Source organism: Sarcophilus harrisii, chromosome 5, assembly GCF_902635505.1.
Source record: "Sarcophilus harrisii chromosome 5, mSarHar1.11, whole genome shotgun sequence".
In the NCBI taxonomy this organism is placed as follows: Eukaryota; Metazoa; Chordata; class Mammalia; order Dasyuromorphia; family Dasyuridae; genus Sarcophilus; species Sarcophilus harrisii.
Window position 1 is genome coordinate 187,868,333 of NC_045430.1, and position 16,491 is coordinate 187,884,823.

At 36.1% G+C, this 16,491-nt stretch overlaps 1 protein-coding gene across 3 annotated transcripts in view; it reads right to left on the reverse strand.

The window, feature by feature from the left end:
• LOC100932203 (zinc finger CCCH-type antiviral protein 1) overlaps positions 1-16,491 on the reverse strand; it is a 95,548-nt gene that overhangs the window by 25,813 nt on the left and 53,244 nt on the right. For all 3 annotated transcript variants that reach the window (XR_004229702.1, XM_031939154.1, XM_031939155.1), the window contains exons 5-11: positions 15,536-15,706; positions 14,310-14,411; positions 10,676-10,799; positions 9,144-9,306; positions 6,805-6,904; positions 6,084-6,186; positions 3,191-3,275 (exon numbers count right to left, since the gene is read on the reverse strand). Coding sequence is in view for 2 of the 3 variants with exons in the window: in XM_031939154.1 (XP_031795014.1) it covers positions 3,191-3,275; positions 6,084-6,186; positions 6,805-6,904; positions 9,144-9,306; positions 10,676-10,799; positions 14,310-14,411; positions 15,536-15,706 (848 nt within the window). In the remaining variant the exon portion in view is untranslated. The remainder of the gene's footprint in view (positions 1-3,190; positions 3,276-6,083; positions 6,187-6,804; positions 6,905-9,143; positions 9,307-10,675; positions 10,800-14,309; positions 14,412-15,535; positions 15,707-16,491) is intronic.

A 16,491-nucleotide genomic window follows, 5' to 3' on the forward strand; every position in this document is an offset into this window, starting at 1 on the left:
TTCATACATCTCATCAACCTGATGCCCATCAGTTGGAGAATGGCTGAATAAGTTATGGCATATGGATGTTATGGAATATTATTGTTCTATAAGAAACAATCAGCAGGATGATTTCAGAAAGGCCTGGAGAGACTTACATGAAATGATGCTAAGTGAAATGAGCAGAACCAGGAGATCATTGTACCCGGCAATAAGATTATACGCTGATCCATTCTGATTGACATAGCTCTATTTAACAATGAGATGATTGAAGGCAGTTCTAATCCTCTTGTAATGAAGAGAGCCATCTACATCCAGAGGGAGGACTGTGGGACTGAGTGTGAATCACAACATAGCATTTGCACTCTTTTTGTCATTTGCTTGCATTTTATTTTCTTTCTCACTTTTTTCTTGGTTGATTTGATTTTTCTTGTACAGCAAGATAATTGTATAAATATGTATGCACATATTGGATTTAACATATATTTCTACCATGTTTAACATATATTGGATTATTTGCCATCTAAGGGAGAGGATGGGGAAAGGGAGAGGAAAATGGAACACAAGGTTTTGCAATTATTTATGCATATGTTTTGAAAATAAAAAGCTTAAAAAAAAATCAACAACAATCTTGGCAACGCCACCAGAGACCACAAAAAAAAGTATAATTCTTCAAGGGGAAAAAAAAAGGACATTTAATTAAAGTGAGTATTTTCAAGCATTTCTGAGGAAAATGATGAGAGGAGCCCCAAAACTCTTCCATGAGAGACTTGCCCAGGGAATCAAGATAAAGTAGTTTTATTCTGTTATTTGGGTGGGACTGGCTGAGTCCAGGACCACTCCTACTTAGGCCCAGCTGGAGATTTCTATTTAACCCTATTGAACTGGAAATTAGCCCAGAGACACTCATTCAATTCCATGATTTTCTATTCTGATTCCAGCACAAACTGTTCCCAGCTCCCACCAAGAGCTGCCCCCACTTTTTAGCCAAGATTTCAATTATAAAAGAGAGCAGCTGAGCTCAAATCACTGGCAGTTGAGGATCTCAAAGCAGGAATCATGCCAGGCCAAGGAACTTCCCTTGGCATAGCTACCTGCGAGGGACTTTGCTGGCTATTTCAGCGTTACCCACTCTTTATCTCTCTCTTTCCTATTTCCCTAACAAGATCTTATTCACTGTTTCTGCTAGGATAAGATTTTTCTGCTAAAAATTTTATATCCCTCTGTGAGGACTTTGCCACCAAAGGAATTCAGTCTTTCTAGCAAAAGCTGACTTCCCAATGCCAATAATAAACTTCTTTTGCCAATTTAACTTTTCAAGTTTTTATGTTACAAAGAACCCGTGCCACCAGAGAGGGGTTTCCCACAACTCCCTGCCCTGTGCCAAACCTCATCATTTGGGGACACAACCCTGAACCTCATCAAGAAGATCAAACACAAAACTCATGAGGATAAAAAGGTAAGCATGGGTAAGCAGTCATAAGGGACTCAATAAAGTTAAACTCAAAAATTTTACAAGTTTCTCTGACAAAGACTTTGTTCCTGTTATTCTTCAATCATTTCAGTTTTAACTGACTCTTCCTGACCCTATTTGGGATTTTCTTCGTAACAGTACAGGAATAATTTGCCATTTCTTTCTCCAGCTCATTCTACAGATGAGAAAACTGAAGCAAACAGGGTTTCGTGTTTTGCCCAGGATCACACAACTAGTAAGTGAGGTAAGATTTAGACTCACAAAGATGAGTCTTCAGGCTGGTACTCAATACACTATGCTACCTAGCTTCCCAATAAAAACCTCATTTTTCTAATGTTGTGCCCAATGTTGTGACCCAGTTTCTCCAATTGTCCTATTTAGTTATTCTACCTTTCCCTCTTAATGTTTGATATGAGATAAAGATCTACCCCAGTTGCTCTGCCCCAAAACTCCCAAATTCCCTCTTAAATGGTTGATGAGATAAAAGTTTTATATCTTTAGGTTATAGACAGGATAAAGGTTTATCCATTTTAGATGTCATTAGAATATCAGTAACCTCCCTCCATTGTGTCATCATCCTAGGGGCCTCCCCCATCATTAGGTTATCCCAATCCAGGTACCTCCCCCATTATGTCATTGTCCTTGTTATCCTATAAAAAGCTTGCCCTCTGATACTTAATTGCTGGACTCTGAGATGATAGTCTCCTCCAGTCCTGGGACCAACATGGATCCATTGGTCCCAGTATATCTCTCCATTTAATAAGCTATTGAATTGGTCTCTAATCTGTGTCTTGCTCAGTTTTTTTGGCATTACACTAATATATGGGAAACTAAGTTAAATTTATTTTTTAAAAAAGCCATACCACAAATTGGCAAATGGCCAAATAATATAAATATGTATTTTCCAGAAAAATTAAGAATTATCAGTAGTCATGTGAAAAAAATGCTCTCAATCCCCTATTGATTACAGAAAGGCAAATTGAAACAAATCTGAAGTACCACTTCACACAAACCAGAAATGAAAAATGCTGAAAGAGATGAGGAAAAATAGGTACATTAATGAACTGTTGGTGGAGTCATGAACAGTCCAACCATTCTAAAGAACAATCTGGAACAATGCCTAATGGTCTAAAAAACCCTATATTCCCTATAATTCAGTAATATAACTACTATGTCTGCACTCCAAAGAGATCAAAGAAGTCAGCTCCAGAGAAAGAACTCTAAATGCAAATTAAAGTATACTTTTCTCACTTTTGTGTATGTGAGTTTATGATGTGGCTAACATGGAAATATTTTTCATGACTTCACATGTAAAATTGATATCCTATTGTTTCTCTTTATCAGTGCAGGAAGAGATGGGAAGGAGGCAGAGAATCTGGAATTCAATTTAAAAAGAAAAGAATATTATAATAAATAATAAACAGAAAACCAAAGCCAAACAAAAAATCCTGTTACTTCCAACTAATAGTACTTGTGCAGATACTCCCCAGTACTATATCTTTTTATGCCCATGAGATTTGCAGCAGCAGCATTAAATTTTTTTTTTTCTAGAAGAAGTTCCTCGGGGGAAAAAAAGATAAAAAGAGAAAAAGTTTCTTCTTTATGATTTTCCCATTTTTCTCTTTCCCTGTAGAAGCAGGCAAATCAAACTATATTTCACAGTTGCAAACAACTCAGTAAACTCCAAATCTTCACTTCAACTAATTTATGCACTAAAGAAATAACAAAAAAGTGTACCTCATATTTTCTTTCTGACAGGTCCATTTGATTCCAGGATGAAGGGAAATTGAAAGACTCTTCAGTGTTTTGCTCTCGGGATTGGCTAAACATAAGAAAAAGTAAGAATTGATTAGCCCCTGTAGTTTGTACAGTGACTTTCCCTATTCTTTTCTAGTAAGACTATTCTGACATAAATGTATGTATAATATATACATATGTATGTTAAAAGAGTATTGTACGTATATAGAAACATAAATATGTGCTAAGATACACATATATCACATACACATATACACATGTAATGCCTCATTTTACAACATAATATAAAGGCAAAATACACACATATATAGTACTTCATTTAATAATACTTGTATACATATATGTTCTACACACACACACTATACCATCAAATTCTCCACCATTCATTCATTTAGCAAACAATTCTGTGGTGTCAATAAACTGTAAGGTAATTATCAGATGCTTTGTTTTGTTTTCTGATTTGTGAATAAATTGGATTTAAAGAAGCAGAGTTGCACTCTCATCACCATCCAGTGGCAGGACAGAGTCAAGACTGGTGATCACTCAGGACACAATGGATGACCCTATTTCTGTCATGTCTAACTAAGCGCTCCTTACCACCTGCCTCCACAATCCACCTTAAAGGCTGGTGCAACAAATTGGTCTCATCCGTCCATTCCAGAAGTCGTTCTGAGTTTGGGGAAGATAATCCCCTAACTCACAGCAGGGTTGAGAACCCTTGGTTACCTTCAAACCCGCAGGCTGAAATGTGCTTGCTGCAGCTCCTTGGAGCCACAGGTGAGACTTAGGTGGACAAGGTGGACACCAAAGGTGGAAAACAGCCCTGTAAAGGACTTGGCATCCCTCACCCCAGAGATATTAGTCTTCCCTGACACATCCAGTGTCACGTATGGTGGGAAAATGAGATTAATGTCACAGATCACAAATAACTGTTAAATATGGCAAAGCCACCAAAAATGCCTTATAAGAGAAGAGGTAGCAAAAAATGTGGCAGGAATGAATGAAAACTATTTATTAGGTGCTTATTACTTGCTGGGGACAGTGCAAAGTGCTGGGGATACAAGTTTAAAAGTGAGATAATCAGTTCCAATAGACTTATGATGAATGGAGTCATCTGCACCCAGAAAGAGAATTAGGAGGACAAATGTGGATCACAACATAGTATTTTCACCTTTTTTGTTGTTGTTGGCTTGTTTTTTTTTCCTTTCTCATTTTTTCCCATTTTGATCTGATTTTTCTTGTACAATATGATAAATGTGGAAATATGTTTTTTAAAATTACACATGTTTAACCTATACTGGATTACTTGCTAAGTAGGAGATGGGTGTGGGGGAAGAAAGAGAAAAATTTGGAACACAAGGTTTTGCTAGGGTGAATGTTGACAACTATTTCTGCATATATTTTTGAAAATAAAAAGCTATTATTTAAAAAAAAAAAAAAAAAAGTGAGGCAGTCCATACTCTCAAGCAGCTGACACTCTGATAAGGGTAGGCAAGGTTGCTGACAACACTTCCATTACCCATTTCATCACCACAAGGGACAGCCTTTTAGAAAACTGCATTTAAAGATCTCCTTTCTCTTATAGGAGATGCTGCCAGCTCTTGTGTGATGCGAACTTTAACTCCTTAATATTTGAACTACTTTTTCTGGAAGTTTGCTGCATTTCTTCTTTGATATAGAGCTCTGGATTTTAAATAAAACATTCCTAGGCCTTAACTTTCTTTTAGGAAGGTACTGATAGATTCTTTCTATCTTTATTTTGCCCTCTGGTTCTAACAGATGTGTGCAATTTACATTAATGACTACTACATAATGAATCCATGTTTTAAAAAAAAAGTCATCATTTCAGAGAATCCTGTATCTTATGGTTAGTGGGCCCTGTTTCCTATTTCTTGATTTTTTCTGTGGTTCTGGGATGGAAGTAGTTTCTCACTGACTTTCTTGATCATTATTCAGTCTAGTATAACTTTGGGGTTTTTCTGAAGTGATATGGAGATGGTCTGCCTCCCATGCAGACAGCCAACTTTGCTAGAAGTCCTATCCTCTGCTTACATCTGTGTATACTCCATATTCATTCTCATTCTCTCTGTTTCCCCTATCATTTATCATTTCCAGTCAGATGATTCTCAAATCTAAACATCCAGCTCTAGTCTCTTTGCTGAATTCATGTCTTAAAATATCATTTTGGTCAAGTGCTCTAGGATTCAGTTTGTTTGTTTGCAAAATGAGAGATGTGCAACAGAAAACCTCTAAAATGTCCTTGGCTTTTAATCTCCGATCTTATTAACAACTACCTAAAAGGCATTTCTTATTGGTATCATACATCTGGGTTAAAATATAAAACCCTTCTGCACTATCTCCATCCTACCTTTCCAGGATTATTACTCATTCCTCTCCATTCCAACTCCATTAAACTATTTGCTATTCCTTGTAGAGAACATGTGAACCATTGTTTCTGCATCTTTGTGCAAACTATATTCTATACCTCAAATGCACTCTCCTCCTCCCCTACACTTCAGAATATTCCTTCAAAGCCCTGCTCAAATATATCCAGATCCTTTCAGATATCAGTGCCCTCAACCTGGAAATCACATGATATTAATTTTGCAGAGATTTTAAACTAAATTTTGTTTGTCCCAGCAGAATGTAAGTTCCTTGAAAGCAGGATCTAATTTTAATTTGTTTTAGTTCTGGAACATCAAGGCTTTGAATAGAGCTTGTCAAAAAACAGAAAATGGAATAAAGTCTTGAAGATAATATGTAAATTTCAACCTTGTCTGGATTAGTTATGAATCTGGCCTTACTGTACTGTTATGATTATAATTAATTGATAAGGGTCCCCTGTTCCCTACAGGACTGCTTAGATACTTACTTTTTCCGTTTCTGATTCCAGTATACAGTCACAGAGGACACAAATTGAGGCCGCCTTCGAACTTCCCTTGTAATACCAGAGACTATGTTTGTCTGGGTCATATCTTTAGACAGAAAAAAAGAGTCCAAAGTTAAAATGGTTATAACTATCAGAGCTACTGATAGCAGCTGGACGAAGCAGTTCCTGCTACTATTATCCCTATTTCACAGTTGATCTGAGGTAGAATTTGAACTCACCTTTTCCTAACTCTTTAAACTCTTCCTGTTAGAGCATTTAAGACTGCATTTCATTCTACCAAATCAAATGTTTTGTTTTTTGATAGTCAACAAAAATTAACATAGGAAGATCTTGTATTCTCTTTCAGGCACCTGTGTGACTATGAAGAGATCTGTTATTTAAAAAGTGTTTATGAAAGTCTGCCTTCCCTTCTTTAATTGACCATACTTTCAATTCATATTTAGGTCAACCTCAAAGATTCATTTGAGTTTTCCCATGTTCATGAGAATTCCTCATTTTCATCATTTCTTATTACTAAGTAATTCTTATTACTCATCATTACTTATTATTATACTCATATATCACCTAACAAATGAAAAATTCAGAAAATCCTAGGGAGTTTTGTATGAACTAATGCAGAACACAGTAAATAGAACCTCCCCCCCCCAAAATGATGTGCATTTATGCCAAGAACATGAAAAGATCCCCCTTAAAGAAGTCATACCGTTAAAATTCAGTTTATATTTATGATGACTTAATGAAACTGTCTCTGGACTGACTAGAAAGAACAACTCCAGATCTTCAGAAGTGAATTCTGAATCCTCCTGTTTGAAATAACATGAAGGGAAAGAAAGAAGAATGAGTTTCAGAGAAACTATTACCATAATACCTAATGCCATTTGATTTAAATAAACAACAGTGTCTGATTTCCTTCCAGACTGTGTCTAAAGTACTTCTCTAGAAATCCTTCCCTGTTATGTCTTGGGACAATAGTTTCAGCTATCAAAATCAGACCAAGTTGTCAGAGTACAACAGAAGATATCATCATTCAACTCCTCAAATAAAGATGTGTCTGTTTGCTTGAGGAGTACAAGAGACTATCAGGATTCACACCGATAAAACCATGGAGCATCGACCCCTAGGCTGTTCGCTAACCCAGAGGGTAGAACACAAGTCAGGGAATACCCGAGTTCAAATGCTGCCTCAGAGACTCTTACTGGCTGTATGGTCCTGGGGAAGTACCTTAACCTAGTCAGCAGAAATATATCAAGCAACTGAGATAAGGGCTGGGGAGAAAAGGCAAAAGCAAAGTCCCTGCCCTCAAGAAACGCACATATTGGAGAAAAAAACAAACAGCAAGGTGCCACAAAACACACAGTGAGAGGGTTTCAGAGGGGAGTCACTAAAGGCAGGAGAGGGAAGACTCAGTTTTCTCTTCTGTATAATGGGAATAATAATAGCATCTGTCTCCCAAGGAGAATATGAAGTTCAAATGAGATATGTTAGGTCATTGGTCAAATGCTCCATCAAGGCTAGCTCCATATCCATACACAAGTAAAGAGGCCCCAGGCACCCCAGAACACCTCAATTGTGCTGCAGTCAGAGGTAATCATGTTTTAAACTGTTTTATTTTTTTTTTCTGGTTATACATGTACATCAAATTTTTTTTAATACACATTTCTTTATGAATCATGTTGGGAGAGAAAAATCAGAACAAAAGAGAAAAACCATGGGAGAGGGGAAAAAAAGAAAAAAAAAAGAAGTAAATGTAGCATGCATTAATTTATATTCAGTCTCCATAGTTCTTTTTTTGAATGCAAATGGCATTTTCTAAACCAAAGTTTACTGAGATTGAGTATTCTTAATCTAAAACTCTGGTCAGGCACTGTGCTAAGTGCATTCAGTAACTGACCAATACATGAATTAATGCTAAAAGCTTTAGGGATGTCTTTCCCAATTCATAATGAAATATTAGCACTTTTACACACAGACCTTTCACTTGAAACTCTATTGAAGCATCTCACCAAAGGGGTTGATAGATTACAAGCCAAATGGCTACAAAAGCCCACTGGAAATGCTAGCTCTAGAGAGATCATGACCCCTTTCCCCTACTCCCATTTGGTAAGAAAATACAACTTAGACTCAGACTGCCAGAACTAGATGAATCTAGACAGCTAGATAGGACAGAGGATATAGTGTTGGACTTGCAAGTTAGGAAAGCCTGAGTTCAAATTCTGCCTCAAACACTTACTAGCTGTGTGATCACAGGAAAGTAACTTAATTGGTGTTTGCCTCAGTTTCCCCAACTGTAAAATGGAGATAATGATAGTACTTTCAGGCTTGCAGTGAAAATCAAACGAGATATTTCTAAAATGTTTAACACACTGCCTGGCACAGAGTGGGCACTTAAATGCCTGTTTCCTTTCTTCTGCATTATTTTATTGCTTTTATTGATTCTATACCAAGAATAAAAATGCTACCTCTCAGCATGTTAATTTGTTCCTTTGAGGAGATTGGATTCCATAAAGTTGAGGAGTTAGGAATAGGATTTTGCAGATGAGCTGGTTATGATTATTGAATCAGTATCTTATATAGTAAGCTAGAAGAGGTATCCAAAGCCAGGTTGGTGCAAAGTTTCTATAGGAATCCCAGACCAAAGGGGAGCCTGTAGTTCTATCACTAGGAAGCAATAGAGCTTTACATCCTGGATAACTGGAGTTGAGTTCAGCAGCACAAGCTACCGTTATTCAGACCCAAACCCAGGACAAGATCTTGCAGAACTCAGACTAGGAGAAGAGTAATCATATTTTTCCCCTTTTTGGGGAGTCCTGATCCAGATCCTCAGCCAGAGATGTCCCTGACATCCAAAGATAATATAATACTGAATAGTCCAAAGAAAGAACCAATCTGAACTTTCCAGCTAGAAATGCACAGATCCTGGTCTAAACATAAAGTATAAAGTTTAAAAAAAATAATAAAATTTTAAAATAAAATATGTAATGAGTTTCTTTAAAACCTAAAATTTTGAACAAGAGCACTAACAGGAAAGAAATGGATTCTCACCTCTTTTCCATATTCAATCCACTGGTCCAATTCATTCTTCCAATACCAGTGCCACTTAGTGCTCAGTGCACAAGTGCTATTTTGGATAGTTGATGGAGTAGAAAGGCGTCGGACAGGATAAAAACCAAATAATAGCATTTCCTGAAAATCAATACTGTGACTTCTGAAAGTAAATGTTCGGGGAGAAAAAAAAGTTTAAAGTTAGTCAAATGCTACCCTGACCTACATGTGTCTCTCAGTCTCTCTCCCCTCACTCAGCTGTCCATCCCTAACTCTTTCATATCTCTCTTTTAAAGCCTCCAAGCTTTGAAGACAACTAGATTCAGCGAATTATAGATCATTTAAACCAATAACCTCCATTTGTATATGGAAAAAAGGGACAGCATCTAGGAAAGTGAAATAATTTGCTTGAGGCTATATTTTGGTTATTAATAATATCCTATTGGCATTGTCTAGAACAAAACAAAATTATGATTAGAGGATTTTCTGTAAGAAGTGACCTTAGAGGACATTTAGCAAGGGGAGGATTAAAGCCAGGTAAAATTAGCTTTTTGAGAGCCAAAAGTTAAATTTTTCTATGTGGGCATTTATAGCTTGGAAATCAGCAAACACTACAAACAAAGTTTGATTTTTCATTTTAATTATTGTCTAGTCTTAAGAAACTGATGTGGAAAATGTTAGTAACACAGATTAAATTTAAAAGTGTGTCCTCTTGCATTCCCTTCTCTCGATAGATCCAGTTGTTTAACTTTCACCAATAGACCGCTGCATTTATCACCATACTCCTACCCCAAATTTCCTCTTTTTTATAGCTCAAGAAGCTGTATACCAGATAGATTAAGTCCAATGTTGTTGAGCCAGAATCTAATCTAATGTCCAACTGCAGAGCTCTTTTTATTATAATAGATTGAATTTATACAGATCCTTCTCAAATATGAGAAAAAGAAATGAAATTTTAAAACATCAAAGAATCTAAAGTCTGCCCCTTTGCATTCGGCTTTAAAAAGACATAAGTAATGAAATGCTATCATTTCAATTATGCCAAAGGGGATTTTTTATATTGTGCCATATTTTTCTACAGATTCAAGCTCAATAGGGAGCCACAATAATTGTGTGTATATATGTTCATGTGGGTGTGTGCTTAAAGAAAAAAAGCAGATTGTCAAATATTAATTTTGGAAACAATAAAACTAAACAAAAAAACCTGCAGGGATCTGAAAAAAAGTAAATCATTTAATTATGAATTTGAGTTTCTGCTTCTACCACAGAAAAGCATAAAGAATATTGGCTTTGAAGAACAAGGACCTTAGTTCAAGTCCCATGTCTGATATTTATTATCCACATAACTCCAGTTACTTCAACATTCTTTTCTTCACCTGGACTAGATGACCTCAATGGTTGTGAACTCTTTCACTCAATCAATCAGCTGAACTTGGCCCATTTCATCTGCCTCAAAGTTCCATGAAGGTAAGCAGAAAGGATGCTCTCCCCCTTGGCTCAGTTCCTTGTAACAGGGGGAAGCATTAACTTACTTGTAGATAGTTGGATCACAATAAGCTTTCTCAATCTCCTCCATGTCTTTTAAATCTTCCCAGACATTGGAAATGCACACCTGCCATCGGTAGGGTAGGTAAAAATGGATATCTTTGCAGCACTCTGGAAAGAAGGTACAGAATTCCCAGGATCAGTATAAGACTCAATGGATTCTGTTTGCATAGCTCCTCACTTAATATCACCTCCAAACAATACCTCTCAACTCCTAGTCTCCCAAGTATATACTCTACAGTTATAAAGTATCTTCTATCTAAAATGTCCTTTACCTCTCCACTACAGTACAGAGATTCTCCACTTTTCACACTGATGCAATCTTGAAAAGCAAAACAATTTCTTAAAACTTGTTTTCAGTAAATATTGGTTAAGCATAATCTTGTAATCATCTACCATATATCACTGTCAGAAAACACAAAATGTTGATTCCAGCTATGTTCATTTCTTGGAATATGAGACTGTAAACTTAGAAACAGAAGACATATGAATATTCATCTATTTCAACCCTCTCACTTTATTGATGAAAAAACTATGCCCTTGAAAGATTAAGTGATTGTCCCCTCAAGGTCACACAAATAGTAAGCTTCAGAGTAAGGGAGAATCCAAGGAATGCAAAGCCATTTTTAGTTGACAATGGAGAATATAATACAATTTTTAGAAAATGATGAAAAACTGCTTTTTGGTTTCATTTATAGAAAGAATATCAATGATAATCAGGTTCAACTCATCCAAAAGTATGGCAAGTAACTGGTGACTGGGACAAACACTTCCCAATTAGAACACCTACAATTAAAATTAATGTTGATAGCTTAAGAACTATGTGATTTTTAGTACTTTCTTTTCCTTTCTCCTTTTAAAAAATAGAAATTTTAATGAAAATAAAGTTAATTGCAGCAAAAAAAAAAGATTCAAGTAACCATCTTAATCATATAGCTTGATGTTTTAAAATATAATTTTGTGGCAAAGTTAAAAGAATTCTCTCCAACACAATACCAAGAGATATAAGATCAGGAAGTCAGGGGTTTAAATCACATTTCTGATACTTATTAGGTGAAAGACACTGCTCAGGTCTTAAGTTCTATGTATTTTAGACAACTCTGAAGGACTTAATTACTAAGTGATGGGGTGCTGATATGCCTTGATGGAAAATGTCTTTATACGAGTTTTCTATGTTTTCCTTTTTAAAAAAAATCATTAACTTATTTTTAGCCTTCTTTTAAAAAAATTTTTTTGAACTCCAAATTCTCTTCCCTTTCATTGCTCCCTGACCCAATGAGAAGGAAGCAATATAACATTTATACACATGAAATCATACAAAACATATTTCCATATTAGCCATGTTACAAAAAAAAAAAAAAAAAAAACCCAAACAAACAATAAAAAAAGAAAAAACAAAAAGGAAAAAAGGATGATTCTATCTTCATTCAATTTATCAATTCTCTTTCTGGAGGTTGGAAACATTTTTCACCATGGGTCTTTTGAAGAGTCACAGTTGATCACCTTATATATTGTCATTACTATATACAATATTCACTTATTTCTGCTCACTTATCAGTTTGTGAAAGTCCAAGTTTTTTCTGAAATCATCCTGCTCATCACTTCTTATAGCACAACAGTATTTTGTTACAATCATATAATATAACTTGTTCAGCCACTCCCCCAGTGAGGGACATACCCTCTTTTTCCAATTTTTTGCCATGACAAAAAGATCTGGTATGAATACTTTTGTATATAATAACTTTTCCTTTTTTATTTTTAACAATTTCTTTAGGAGATGGAGCTGGTATGGAACAACTTTTTGATGAGATACAATGTTTGAGAAGCTGAGGGGAAAAAAGTATATTCTTTTCTATTCCCATTCAATTTTTTTTGTTTAACTAGAGATTTATCATACCTAACTTTTCTAAAATTCCATTGCTTTCTTATTTATTTTAGATTTATCCCCAGATTATCTGGGGAGGGGAGGAAGTTGGGTATAGTTTTATTATACTCTAACTCATTTAACCTTTAACAATTTGGGTGCTTTGCTATATGGTGCATTTGTTCAGTAATGATAGTTTTACTGTTCATCATACTTTAGTAAGATGTGTCTTCCCTGATTATCTCTTAATTAGGCATATTTTTGCTTTTGTTTCATCTGAGATCACGATTACAACCTCTGTCTTTTTTACATCAGCTACAGAACAATAGATTCTGCTTTTACTCTGTGTATTTGTATGTGTGAATGCTTCAAATATGGTTTTTGTAAACAGCACATTTAGGATTAGGGTGTTTGTGCTGTTAATTATCTACTCATAATTTTTTCTTTGTATCACACTCATTTCTTTTCCCAGTTTTTCATTTCCCACTCTAGGAATTCTTGTTGGGCTCATATCCAATTCAATTTTTTTTTTCCTATGAGGCTTTGCTTGCATCTTCTGAGTTTCCATCTTGATCACTATAGTAGTGTTTTTATGATATGAATCTTTTTTTTAATTATTATTATTGTTTGCTCATTTTCCTAGCCTATGTCTTTATGTTAAAGTTAGGCAATGGAGTAGCCAGTCCCGTTCCACAACCCTATAGTTTCTTTTTACTAGTCGCCTGATTCCATTACCATTTTTAGTTTGAAATCTCCTAAAACTGTTGCTTCTGCCACCTCCAAGGCCTACCACTGTTGTCGCTGCCATGTTAACTCCAATTGTTGGCTCCTGCTTTAACATCCCATTTAAGGCATTATTTTAAAGTCCTTTGGAGGGAAATTGGGAAAGTGCAGCTCCATCATCTTGACTGTGCAACCAGAAGTCCACTTTATGCTTTTGAAAAGCACAATCAAGTCTGAGGCAAAATCAGATTTCTCATCTATAGATTTTTGATAGAAAATAGAAGAGGCAAGGGGGTGAAGGAGGGAATGACTTTGTTGACAAAGAAAGAGAGGTGAAAACATCCTAATTAAGAGGAAAGTTCCAAGATGCTGTACCACACTAGATCTTGATGGTTTTCTCTTTAACTTTCTTGTTTTGACTAAAAGGAGGGGAAATCCAAAAGAACTGGAAGGAAGTTACAGAAAGTTAGAGATTCCGTCAGGGACAAAATAAAAGTTTTTAGCAACAAAACAAGTCAACTTACAGATTTCTGGGTTTTGAAGATGTGAACTGAAAATAAGATATATTAAATTAACCACACTCAGAGTGGGTACTTTTCTCTAAATATTCCCTGAAACCCAAGAAACTGAAAGGCTGCATCCTATGTTTAACCCTCCCATGGCCCTGGACTTCCCAGACCTTTCTGAATACAGGGATATAGGAAAGGCCTTTTAAAATCTCTCCAACAAGATAATAAAGAGAAGACAGATTGAGAGCTGTCTCAATCAAACTGAATATCCACTGTCCGTGGGACTCTAGTTAGAGTAAGCAAGTCTAACCTCTTGGTTAAAGCTCAGACTATAAATTGCCGAGATGTCAATCTGTACTGGTAAAAGGAGTCCATTCTTCTGAGAGAGTTCCCTAAAATAATGGCATTTTACAAATCCAGTTCAATGCTCTATTAAGATGCTTTCTCCCATCCCTATGTCTTCCATCCCAGTTCAAATTCCAGAGCTTCTGTATTTTCCAGATTAGTTATTTCAACATTACTTACCCTTCAGTTTACAATCTCCATTAAGGTAGTCAAGACAAATCTTATTGGAGTTATTATTCTCCATTCCTGAAGGTATTGTATTAAGAATTCTGGCTCTGAAATCTAAAGAAGAGAAGACATAAAATGTTAGCCTCCCCGGAGGAAAAAAAAACTCTCCCGTTTTTTTGAATGCAGGTCTGTATTCTTCTGAATTGGATGGAATTGATTACCAAAGTAATCTACCTTTGTTACTTAAAGAATGTGGGAAGTCTTCTCAGTTCTTCTTAATTCTAGTGTGCCTTCCCTCTGTTATGTCATAGTTATCCCGTATATATCTTGTTGGTATGTACATGTTTACTTGTCACCCCAATTAAATTGTAAACTATTCTTAACAATTCTCAGTGCCTAGTAATGTGCCTGGGATATTGTAAGAAAGCACTTAATAAATATTTATTAACTCATTCCTAAATCCCCTATTATTATTAGGCTAGCAAATTGAAGATGCTGGAAGTGAACAGTCAGATAACCAGGTATAGCTTTGTGGTATCAAGTACCACAAGGGAATGGAAAAGAGGTATAGGGCCCAGAAAGCTTCAAGTCAGGACAATCTGGGTGTCAGTCCAGTCTCTGATATAGTGGGCACTTAATAAGGACTTTTTGAAGGCTATCCATCCTCCCAACAAAGAAATGATGAATTCATAGTGAAGACAGACATTGCTCGATCATTTATATTTGTACCAGTAGAATTTTTTTCTCAGTGGAGAGAGGGAGGGAGAAATGGAGAAGGAAAGAAAAGACAAATTTTTAAAAAAATTGTTTTAATTTAAAAATCAATAAATAAACACTGACTGACTGACTGGAACATCCTGATTACTGTGTGTCTGTGAGATACCAGGCTGCCTAAGGAGAGGCGAAATGGCCTTGGCCAGAAACCAAGTCAGCCAAAGCTTGGGGGCTGAGTGGTAGTGGGATCTGATCCAGGCGTGGGGGAATTTCACGATTACCTTGGACAAGATGGGAAGACTTGATCTAGCTCTGAAACTATCAAGTGTAGAGGAGGGTACTGATTCACATTGAGAGGCTATTTCAGCAGTTGAAAGTTTCTTACATAGATAAAATTACAGACCTAGAACAATAACATCAACGATAAAATTAAAACACTCCAGTTTAAGATAATGAACAGCTCTCATCCAGTCTTCTGTAGGTGAAGTAGATAAAGAACAGTCAGTTTGGACTTCTCTACTTACCCTCTGCATTTGTACTTTTGGAAGGAGATACAGCTCTGCTTTTATTGATGCCCAAGGTGGCCAGAGTCTGGCTAGGAGAGGCAGAAACAGAGCCCTTTGGGCTACCAATCGAGTCCTGCATATGGATAACTTGTTTCCTCAAGGAAGCTGCAGCTTTGTTGAGGTCTGGGGCTGTTATAGAGATGGAGGGAAGCTTGCATCACTAGGGATAATGAAAATGTAAGCTCTGATCATAAGCTTTATTTTGGCTACATTTAAGATGACCACAAGTCTTTATTAGTAACGCCTTATATAATTTATTTAGGACTTAACAGATTTTTCAAAGCATATAAATACATACATAAATACACTTATCTAATTTACATTTATCTCCTTTAATCTTCACAACAACCCTGCAAAATGACTGTAGGAGATATGATTCCTCCCATTTCAGAGATATGGAAACTGAAGCTACAACTGATGAAACACCAAGTCTAATAGAGATGCTGCCGGGAAACAATGAAAATCCCACATGTTCTTACTGCATCTGTTGCTTAGATTTCTGCTTCCTATCTCCCCCAAGAAATAACCACAAAGTTGTTCTTTATTGACATTTGGTCTCAATCCTTTTCTTCCTTCCTTTTTTTCATGGTGTCATATTTTACTTGCTAACTATAGTCCTAATAAAGATTCTATTTCTAACATTTTTTTTCATTTTCAAGAGATTTGGGGAGATAGTTCTACCCACTTTCCTAATTGTGTAATGCCCTCTTTTGCTACACAATAGCTCAAGAAATGCTGGATTTGGCCAAAAGGAGAGGTCTGGGTTCAAATCCTAATATGTGTGACTGAAAGAAAGACATTTAATTTCTGAGGCTTAATTTCCTCATGTGTAAAACTAGGGGGACTATAAACTCCACAAAGTCCCTTCTAGCTCTAAAATCTATGATTGATGAAACCCTGACTGAAATTTACTA